This window comes from Megascapheus bottae, chromosome 2 (genome assembly GCF_031878675.1).
Source record: "Megascapheus bottae isolate mThoBot1 chromosome 2, mThoBot2.hap1, whole genome shotgun sequence".
In the NCBI taxonomy this organism is placed as follows: Eukaryota; Metazoa; Chordata; class Mammalia; order Rodentia; family Geomyidae; genus Megascapheus; species Megascapheus bottae.
The window spans coordinates 97,047,220-97,058,255 of record NC_143510.1 but is presented as its reverse complement, the minus strand read 5'-3'; the positions used below and the strand labels follow the sequence as shown (position 1 = coordinate 97,058,255).

At 53.4% G+C, this 11,036-nt stretch overlaps 1 protein-coding gene across 3 annotated transcripts in view; it reads left to right on the top strand.

The window, feature by feature from the left end:
- The first annotated feature begins 5,708 nt into the window (after window positions 1–5,708).
- Window positions 5,709–11,036, top strand: part of Sbf1 (SET binding factor 1) — a 30,769-nt gene continuing 25,441 nt past the window's right edge. For all 3 annotated transcript variants that reach the window (XM_090328947.1, XM_090328946.1, XM_090328945.1), the window contains exon 1: window positions 5,709–5,937. In XM_090328947.1, coding sequence (XP_090185073.1) covers window positions 5,883–5,937 — 55 coding nt within the window. In that variant the 5' untranslated portion in view covers window positions 5,709–5,882. The remainder of the gene's footprint in view (window positions 5,938–11,036) is intronic.

The window sequence follows — 11,036 nt, the reverse complement described above, 5'->3', positions numbered from 1 at the left end:
GTGCGGAACTGGCCAGGTAGACGGGGAGGCGTCTCCAGGGTCAGTTTGCCATCCGTCCGGGGTCCAGCCTGGGACAGACCCTCCCTCCTGCTAAGTAGACTTTCCAGCAGGAGGCGGAGCTGGGGAGCTGGAGGACGGCCCACGAGGTGGAGCGATCCCTTCTCCCTCCCCTCCCTTCTTCCTTCTCTCCTTCCCCCTCACCTCCTCCCTTTCCTCCTCCCCCTCCTCCATCCTTCCACCTCCTCTCCTGGCCCTAAGCCCATCCTCACTCCTGGGAAGCACTACAGGGGTTACCTGGTGTTTCCTGTCCCGGGTTGAGGGTGCTTGGCAGTTGCCAGGAATCTCGTGACTACCAGCTTCACCCCTGGCACTTTCTGGTGGCTGACAGTGTCCTACAGCCTGGCTGGGGCCAGATCTTCCAAGTTCAGGTGAGGCTGTGGTCAGCCCTCAGGAGGGAGGAGCCCAGCGCAGCCTCTGGAGACTCTACGAAGGACGTCTCCCACCTTCCTCCAGGTCCCTGGGTAGATTATGTCTACAGCTCCATTACCAAGGTATTGTATTGTCTTTGTAACAAATCTGAATGAAAAGTAAGACATTCTGCTCCCTGGCAGTGTTACCCACTTGGGTCTCTTTTGCCTGTATACCTTTGGTGTAGTCTGTGAATGGTGCACAGATGTTCATGCAATATATTTAAAAATGTATGTAAACACACAGAAGAACTCAAAACTTTCTTATTCTCTTTCTTTCATTCTTTCTTCCTTCCTTTCTTTCTTGCCAGTCCTGGCTTGAGCTCAGGGCCTAGCACTGTCCTTGTATTTTCTCAAGGCTGGAGCTCTACCACTTGAGCCTCAGCACCACTTCAGCACCGGCTTTTTTCTAAGTATGTGGTACCAAGGAATTGAACCCCGGTCTTCGTGCACACTAGGCAAGCACTCTACCACTAGGACAAACTCCGGCCCTCTTATTCATTTTTCTTTTGCCAATCCTGGGGCTTGAACTTAGGGCTTGGACACTGTCCCTGAGCTGCTTTTTGCTCAAGGCTAGCAGTCTACCACTTGAGTCTCAGTACCACTTCTATCTTTTTCTGTTTATGTAGTAATGAGAAATGAACCCAGGGCTTCATGCATGCTAGGTAAGCACTCTACCACTAAGACACATTCCAAACCCTCTTTTTTTTTTTTTTTTTTGCCAGTCCTTGAACTCATGGCCTGTCCTTGGGTTTTCTTAAGGCCAGAGCTCTACCACTTGAACCACTTTTGGCTTTTTTTCTATGTATGTGATACCGAGGAATGGAACCCGGGTCTTCATGCATGTTAGGCAAGGACTCTACCACTAGGCCAAACTCCAAGCCCCCCAGCTCTCTTTTTTTTGTCTGTATTAAGGCCTGAACTCAGAGCCTGGACACTGTCCCTGAACTCTTTTATTCAGTGCTAGTATTCTACTACTCTGAGACACAGTGCCACTTCTGGTTTTCTGAGCTTAATTGGAGATAAGAGTGTCACACAGACTTTTCAGCTCGGGATGGCTTTGAACCAGGATCCTCACATCTCAGCCTCCTGCGTAGCTAGGATTACAGGTGTGAGCCACTGGTACCTAGCTTAATCTTTCTTATTTTTGGCTTACTGTGCTGCAATGTAGGTATTCTGTGATTTCTTTAGTCAGTCGTGTGTGTGTGCTGTGCCAGCACTGAGGCTTGAACTCAGGGCTGAGTGAGCTATTTTGCTAAAGATTAGTGCTCTATTGGTTGAGCTACAGCTCTTCTTCTGGCTTTTGGGTGATAAATTAGAGATAAGAGTCTCATGTACTTTCCCGATTTGGCTGGCTTTGAGTCACAATCCTCAGATCGCAGCTTCCTGAGTAGCTAGGACTACAGGCTGGCCAGCCCTTTATTAATGTGAAGTTTTATTTTATTAAGAGGGTGATGTATAGAGGTGTTACAGTTATAATCATAAGGTAGTGAGTACTCAGTTTCCCTCCTCCCACCTTTCACAAGTTGTAAAGTTCATTTCCAACATATTGTCGTGTGAATGTTGCTGTAATGTGAAATTTTATCTGCAGTCTTTCTACAAGCAAAAAGCCTGCTGTTGTGTTCTCATTTCTACAATTTTTACATCAACCCACTCTCTACTCGTGATGGTCCTTGGCTTCTTTGTCAGCCTGAGGTGAGTTTTACCTCCTTTCCTCACACACAGACAACTCTCTGACTGCCTGAGTATCTCTGCACCTCGTGTCTCTATCTCATCCTGCACCTATTCTCACCCCCACCTCTGGTTCCCCGGCCCTCCTGCTGAGCACAAACCATGGGTACTCCATAAACATTTGCCGGGTGACTACATCGATGAGAGCTGAATGCAGGCTATGCTGGAGACCTTCATTAACAACAACAAAAATGGAGTGGTTGCCCTGGTGGGATGGGAGAATGACCTCTGGCGCTTAGGGTTCAGTCTGGTTGCTAATTCTGTCCTTGTCCATCTAAATGGTACTAGAGGCCTCACTGAGGTCCCATAGATCCTTATGCAGCATACCTTATGTCTCTCTCTCTCTCTTTTTTTTTTGCCAGTCTGGTCTTGAACGCAGGGCTTGGGCACTGTCCTTGGGCTTTCTCCAGGCTAGAGCTCTACCACTTGAGCCTCAGCACCACTTCTGGCTTTTTTCTATGTATGTGGTACTGAGGAATTGAACCTGGGTCTTTGTGCATGCCTGGCCCACCTTATGTCTCTTGCTGCACACAACTGTCCATGTGTCTTTCAGGGGAAACTCAAGCACTGTTTTAGTGCACACATAGTTGGAAAAAGCAGCTTTTGATAGAATCATGGGTTATTGCCTTCATGTTGCTGAAGCAGATGAGAAGTAAACAAGAGGTTTCTGAGGGGGTCAGGAATGGGCTAGGGAGGGTTGGTTAGTGGTGGTAGTAGTAGAGAATACTTTAGAGAAGTCTGGGACCCAGAGGGTAGCAGCTTCCTAAGGCGAAGTACTGTTTGAGTGTTGTGCTGGTCCTGAAGGTTGAATTTGGAGCCTGGATACTGTTCCTGAGCTTTATTACTCAAGGCTAGCATGCTACCACTTGAGCCAAGCCCCATGTCTGGTTCCTTTGATGCTTTATTGGGGATAAGACTCTCACAGACTTTCCTGCCATGGCTGACTTTGAACTGCAATCCTCAGATCTCAGCCTCCTAAGTAGCTAAGTTACAGGCGGGAGCCGCTGGTGCCCTGCTATCTGAGAGTTTTAAATCAAAATTCCAATAGCAAGAACCCTGAAGAAAGGGAGTAGTTGGAAGTTGGCAGTGAGAGGAAAGGTGGAAGTGGAATTGGGGCTGTTGAAATTTCCCATTGGACATGTGTCCTTTAGGAAGGAGAGTCAGCTGACCATCTCCGATAATGGAAGAGACAAAAGACCATTAGACAGCTGGACAGATAGCAATACGCTAGGCAGTGCGTAGGGGGAAGTATTCACCCATTCTTGGCTGAGGCCTTAGTGTCACTGTGAGCCGATCAGCTGGACATGTGATGGCTGAGCAGTGTTGTATATGGCTAGGTAGATGGGATAACAGAAAAATAGATAGGAATCTTTAGATACTGGCAAGATGACACAACATGGGAGGTATTTGAGCGTGAGGTGGGGATGGACGAATGGAGGGATTCAAGGGGCTTGTGAGCTGAGAAGAATGACTTTTCTTTCTTTTTATTTTACTTTTGCTGGTCATGGGGCTTGAACATGGGTTTGGGGTGCTGTCCCTGAGCTCTGTTTTCTCAAGGCTCCACCACTTTGAACCATAGCAGCACTTACAGTTTTCTGGTGGTTAACTGTAGATAGGAGTCTAATGGACTTTTTTGCTCAGGCTGGCTTTGAACCCAGATTCTTAGATCTTAGCTTTCTGAGTAGCTAGGATTACAGGCATGAGCCACTGGGGTTCAGCTTTTCTTTGTTTTTTCTCTTTCCTTCTTTCTGTGCTGTTACTGGGGCTTGAACTCAGGTTCTAGTTGCTGTCCTTAGCTTTTGCCAAAGGCTGGCACGCTACCACTTGAACCACTGATCCAGCTCTAGGTTTTTGGTGGTTATTTGGAGATAAGAATCTCCTTGGGATAGCTTCAGACCACAATCCTCAGATCCCAGCCTCTTGAGTAGCTAGGATTATAAATGTGAGCCACTGGCACATGGCAGAAGAGTGGCTTTCTGGGCTTGAACCTATGAGGTTCAAGGCAGGGAACTCTGGGAAGACCACAGGTTCTTGAAAAGAAAGTTGAGTCTTCAGCAGCTTCCCCAGAAAGTGACCTGGTTAGTGCAGTGGGCAGGATGCTCTACTCAGAGGCAGAGGACATGGAGGCTGAGCCAGATAGAACACCCAGGAACGAGTCATCTTTTGGTGAGGATACTGTGCCTAGTGGAAGAACATGGGTGGAATGGGCTGCAGGGCCCTCAGTCTACCAGAGGAGAGCCAGGCCTGGACCCAGGCACCAGGTCTTTCTTGCTAGCCCTCACATGTTTTCAGGGGTATGAAGAAGATCTTCAGGGCTTGATCTACTGCTCCATTCAGCTCTTGTGAAGTCTCAGTGACAGAGGAGGGCTGAGGCTGTAGCTGTGTTTGTGTTTGTGTGTGTGTGGGGGGGGGTATAGGGAAGGGTCCTAGAGCCTTTCTTTATGTTGGGGGTTACTGGTCCTGAAGCCTGAAATCAGGCAGTGTCTTTTAGGTTTTTCTTTAAAGCTAGTACTTTACCATGTTGGTTACAGCTCTGTTTGAGGTTTTAGTGGTTAACTTGAGAATCAGATCTCATGGACTTTCTCATATGGGTTAGCTTGAACTTAGGGAATATAGGTATAAGCCACTGGTGTCTGGCTTGTATGCCTTTAATTTTTTTTTTAAATTAACACAGTCTTGCTATGCTGTCCATGCAGGCCTAGAACTCATGGTCCTCCTATTTCAGCCTCTCAAGTGCTGGGGATACAGGTTGTTGTGGCACCACAACTCTCTTCTCCCTGCCCCTGGCCTGAGTTTGGTTTCATTCACCATCCAGCTCCACCTGCAGGAGGCCAGGGACGGCAGTAGCTCCTCAGCTCCTGCAGCAGCCCAGCTCATCGACTCACAAGCCCAGCCCCGCCCCTGGGCTCTCCCGAACGTCCGGTCCTGTCCTCCTGGCTCACCTGGGCCACGCTGAGGGGATCCCCAGCCGGCCCCTGGTTCTGAGGACCCCCGCGAGCTCGGGCACCCGCCCTTCCCAGCCAGGCGTGCAGCCCCGCGTGACCATGCGGGGCGTCCACCCGCTCGGGGGGCTCCGCGGCGGGCCCAGCCCTCTTCTCCGCCCTGCCACGCCGGCGGCCCCGGGCGACGGTTCGGCCCCTCCTCTACCGTCCAGTCCGAGAAGACGGGGCCTAGGCTGCTTCGGCTCGCTTCAGCCGACAGCGCGAGAGCCTGGGGACCTCCGAGCCTGGGCTCTCCGCCCCCGGAAAGGAGCTGAAGCTTCGACCTCCGCGCTGTCTCCACGAGAGCCGAGGTCCACACGGCGAGCTGGGCCCGGGGTTTAGGCAGAGTCCTGTGACCCGCGCGGGCCACCGTCCGTCCGCCTCCCCCTCCCGCGGGGCGGCCCCGGGGCGGGGCGCGGCGGGGCGTCCGCGAGACACGCCCACTCCCCCGTGGACCAATGACGACGCGCCCCTCAGGCCACGCCCACGGGGGCGGGCGGGCGCGCAGGCGCGCGGCGGGGCCGGGCGGGCCGGCTGGCTGGGAAGATGGCGGCGGAAGCGCTGGGTAACGCCGCGGAGGAGCGGGCCCGGGGTGTGGAGGGTGCGCGGCCCAGGGCCGGCGCCGGGCCATGAGCGCGCCGCCCTCCAGTCCCGGAGCCGCGGAGCTGGTCCGCGCCCCTCGGGCTGCCCCGCGCCCTTCGCCATGGCGCGGCTCGCGGACTACTTCGTGCTGGTGGCGTTCGGGCCGCACCCGCGCGGTGAGTGCGGCGACCGAGAGCTGGGGGACGAGGCCCGCGGCCGAGGACGTGGCGTTGAGGAGGAGAGCCGGAGCCCGAGGGCCGGGCTGGTCGCCTGGCGGTCGTGGGAGAGCCTCGGGGGCTGTGGCCCGAGCGGCGGCCGGGGCAGCCGGCGAGGGACTGGGGCCGCGGAGCTCCGGAGCTCGTACCGGTGTCGGTCCACGGAGACGGGCAGGGGCGTGCGGCATCCGCCGGGGCGGCTCCGGGTTGGGTGGGACAGACGCGCCCTGCCTTGGCCATCTGCGAGTGGCTGCGCGTGGAGGGAAGACGGGTCGTCGGGTGCTGAGCCTGAGCCTCAAGGAGGCTTAGTGACAGTGTAGGAGGGGATCGCTTGAGCTGAGACTTGGAGAACTTCATGTGGAAAAATATTCCCGGTGATTGGCCTGCGGACTCCGGCCCCGTAAGCGTGGTGCCTGCGGTCTAGGGGGTCCCGATGGCATGGAACGGCACCCGAGTCCGAGCCCTTCAGCCCACGGGGTAGGAGAACACCGCCTGACAGTGACATCAGCAACCATGGAGACAGCCTGTGGGGTACTGGCTAATGTGCTCAGTGTGCCAGGCCCTGCACAGCCCTTTGTGTTCATGATCTCACTCTTTTCTCCCAGCAGCCCACTGAGGTTGCCTCGGTGGTGCTCCCGTCTGTAGATAGAGCTGAATCAGGCCCAGAGGAGTTGAGTACTGGTCTGTCTGCACAGAGTGAGAGAGACTCACACTCAGGCTATCAATTCTCAACAGGAAGCCAGGTGCTGGTGGCTCGCGCCTGTAATCCTAGTTACTCAGGAGGCTGAGATCTGAGGATCACGGATCTAAGCCAACACAGTCAGGAAACTCCATGAGACTCTTATTTCCAAATAACTATCAGAAAACCATAAGTGGTTCTGTAGCTGAAAGTGGTAGAGTGTTAGCCTTGAGCAAAAAGAGCTCAGGGACATGGCCCAGGCCCTGAGCTCAAGCCCCACAGCTGACCAAAAAAAAAAAAAAAAAAACTAGAGAGAGGTAGTGTGTCATCAGGGATAGCTGTATGGTCAAGCTAGGACTAACCCCCAATGCCCGAAGGGGAGATTGAGTCTTCCCCTCACTATCTTGGTTCTTGTGAGTTCAGCTACCAATGTTTAAGAGGATCTGAACTTTCTTCTTTGCCTAACTTGAAGCTGAACCTTTACCTGAACTGTTCACTTGTCCAATGTCCTATCTGCTGGACCCTATCCGTCTTTTGAAATCTCTTCAGATGCTTCCTGCTTCCACACCCCCCTAAGTGCCCTCTCACTCAGCACTTGCTCCTTTCTGCTTTTGTCTATCCAAGTGTATGTCTTATTGCACCATCAGTCATGAGCATCTGTCTCTCTCTTCCGAGGGAGAATTCTCCAAAAAAAGACTGCATAGTCCTCATCTCTCTGTGTGCAGCAGCTTGCCACCATGGGTGTACTAGTCTCAGAGGGAGAATCTGATTCAAGAGCATGTAGAAAGCAATAAGAAGGCTATACCCTCTGTGGAAGAGAGCTGCATGAGGAGCCAGGACTGCCTGGGAGAACAAGACAGGCTGAGGGCTACTGTACTATGAGGGCCTTGAACTGGTACTGGGTCAGGAGCAACAGGAGCAGAGCAAGCTTGGAGGCTGATACTGTTGAGGACATGGTAGGGAGGGAAGGCCTAGGAAGCAGAGACTGTAACCAGAGGCCAGGTGAGAGGTGTGAGAGTTGAGGGTGAATGTGACCAACAGATCCTTATCTGCATAGGTGGGTTCTGTGAGAAAGCTAGCCGTGATATGTGTGATCACTGCTTGAGCCACACAGGGGTAGATTCTTCTGGTCTCTGAATAGGGCAGGGTAGGTGTCTACTTATGATATGAAAGAGTGATTCATGAGCTAACCAATTCATAGGGATGGGGCACCATCGAGCCCCTAAACCACTGCCTTCTGAAATTAGAGTTGAGTAGCTGCTGGCTGACTACCTAGTCTCAGGGCATCCCTTAGAAGGACTTGGGTCCATGGGGCCCGGGAGTGGGGCCTAGAGTGCTTGCCTGGCACGCACAAAGCCCTGGGTTTGATTCCTTGGTACCACGTATACAGAAAAAGCTGGAAGTAATGTGGCTCAAGTGGCAGAATGCTAGCTTGGAGCAAAAGTGCTCAAGGACAGTGCCCATGCCCTGAGTTCAAGCCCCAGGACTGGCAAAGAAGAAGAGGAGCAGGAGGAGCAGGAGCAACTCATCCATACCTGCAGGGAACAAAGCTGGGTCTCTGTTCATGAGGTGAATGCAGAGCCAGGTGGCAGGACATAGGAGGAGGTGCAAGGGGACCAAAGGCACCTGAAACAGGAGCACAAAGTAGGGCTAGTTCTTAGCCAGTCAGTGGGCTCTCCTTGCCTTGCAGTCCTCATTTCGAGATGGAATGAGCTATACTAACGTCCTAGGCTGCCGTGAGGGTTGTGACAAACAGTCACATGTGAAAGGCTCCAAGAAGTAGTTGTGTCTTGGTGTCGGGGCAGCAAGTGTATATGACAGGGGCTCCTGAGGGAGGCAAAGGACACTTTATACCTTGGCAGTCGTGGGACCTCAGGACAGGCATTCAGAGCACATTAGGTTGAGAAATGACTGGGAAGAGCTTCTTTGTTTTGGACCTGAATCAGAACACTCCACCTGGACCTGCCGGGTGTTGAGCGGCTGCATCAACGCCCTAGGCTGCGTCTGTGGTCTGGCCTGAGGGAGCACCCTATCCTGGTGGCTAGTGGTTTACTAGCTAGTAACTTCTTAGGGAAGGTTTAGAGAAGGCAAGCACCCAGGCTCTGTGTGACTCAACTCAGAGGATGCTCCTTGCTGGCTCATAGAGTCAGGGAGAACTTTCTGTGTATGTTGTGGCCTGTATCTGGAGATGGCTCGGGGACCGTATCAGGACCATGTCGATTAACCTTTTGAAGCCCTCAGTAGTGGTCAAGTAACTGAATGCAGCATGGCAGTGCTGTGATATTTGGGAAAAGGAGACATATTTGGTCTGGCTTAGACTGGTCAGTGGGCCCCCCTGCTGCAACTGGGGGAGGAAGGACTGGATTCTCAGCATCTGAGAATAAGGCCTTCTAGCCTGTGGCCTGACCTCTTTTGGTTCTAATGGTGATGAGCTGGCCACATTCTTGGGTCCTATCTACTGTCCCCACCCATGTTCTTGCCCTCCCTCTAGAGCAGGTTGGAGCTGTTTTGGAATGCCTCATTTGCCTCCCATCCTCCACCTGGGAGTAAGAAGGGGTCTAGGTCTTTGGATCAGAACTGTGTAGTCTGACAGGTCAGGGAAGACAACCAAAGAAGGTGCAAGCCCCTTTTGTACATGCCCTTCGCTGACATGGGCCAAGATGCTTATGGGTAGAGGTCTGATAGGTAGAGCAGCCAGAAGATGTCATCCTCCCTTGATTGTTTCTCCTTCTTCCTGTAGAGGGGCTCATCCTGAGCAACAAATGGCTAATGTTATCCAGTGTGGATGGTGGTAGTGGGCTGGATGCAGAGGAGGCTGCTGTCCTGTCTGCCTTCCCACAGTGCACCCTGGCCCCAGCTGGCCCTCCAGGCATCAGAGCCTGGCACTGGTGATGGGGTGCTGCCAGCAGTTGACAGAGTGAGCTGTCTGTGTTCTGCCTAGCTTACCATCCAGGCCTGCTGTAGTCTACCCTGGGATGGCTGCTGGAGGAAGCTCTTTCTGAGGAGCCTTGAGGACAGGAGTCCTGATGTGGCCCTTAGGTGGGTTTCCTCCCACCTCTGTGGTTCATGAGTGGTAGAAACAGGAACTTTACATTTGTGCTTCAGCAGACGTTGTTTCCTCAGAAAGAGCACTGCCTTGTGATGCATGGCTGTTCTGTAGTGATCTTCCTGGCACTGGGGGCTGGGGAGGAGGACATCCTTTCTCCTGCCTACCCCACAGTGGGCAGGGCTCTGGTGGGGCAGGTAACTCAGACACTGCCCGTCGGTAATGTTTGTGGCCACAGAGTTTCAGTGGGTTGAAGACACTAGGAAGATGTGGCAGGCTCTCTCTTGGAGGACCTGCTGTATCCTGTCCTGCCTTGGGCCTCCGGAAGCTGCTGTGCACTTCTGACTGAGGAACCTGTTTATTTGTGGGGTGTGAGTAGGCCTGGGTGTGGGGAAGATGGTCATGTAGCTGGCTCTATGCATTCTGCAAGTCCTAATTAGGCTGTGGTCTAAGTCATGCACTGGAGCTTGCCGACTGGCTTAGCTTGTAACAGGTGCACCACTTGTTCCAGAGTTATGCTGGAAGGAGGGAGGTTCTTATAACCCTGTGACCCCAGGCCCCACCAGAGAGCTTCCCAGAGGAGGAGATAACCATCTGAGACCTGAAGGTCAAGGCACAGTCAAGGAGCTCAGGAGAAATACCCAGTGGGCTGGTCCACCCATCCACCTTCATTACTATGAGGCAGTTGGAAAATTCAGGCCGGGGAGCTCTTCCACGTTGAGCTCTCAGAGGACCTTAAGGCTGAGTGTGAAGTTGGAATTGGCATTTCACAGAAGTGAGATTGGGAGAGTGGCAGTGGGTGATGGCCACTCCTCAGAGGGCAGAGGCTGTGGGTCTTGCCTGATCTTGTGGGGAGAACAGAGTAGAAGCTGATGTCCATGTCTGCACACCTCCTCTCCCTCTGCCTGCTGCCTCGTGGCAAGAACTGGGTGAGCCCTGGGTGCCAGCCAGGGCTGGGCCCAGATGGTGGTGGTTTAGGGCCCAGCACAACAGAGCCCTTGGTGAAGTGGGTGGGGGGAGGAGCCACAACTCAGGGAGTATGCGCCCGTGATCTGCCCAGGCCTGCTGTCAGTGGCCTTTGGGAATGGGACCTGAGAGACCCCATGGGGGTTTTATCTGGATGGTGTAGCTGCATGGGTTGGGTATAAGTGGGCAGCTACTAGTAGACACCTGCTCCCTCCTGCCTGTTACCTGCAGAGTGTCAGTGGTGGAGGGGGTGGGGAGCAGGAAGCTGAGGTTTTATGAGTCAGAATTGGCTCCTCAGCATCCTACCACCTCCAGCTTAGCAGAAACCTGCTCAGTGCTCATCTTTGGCATGGCCTCTGTGACTCTGGA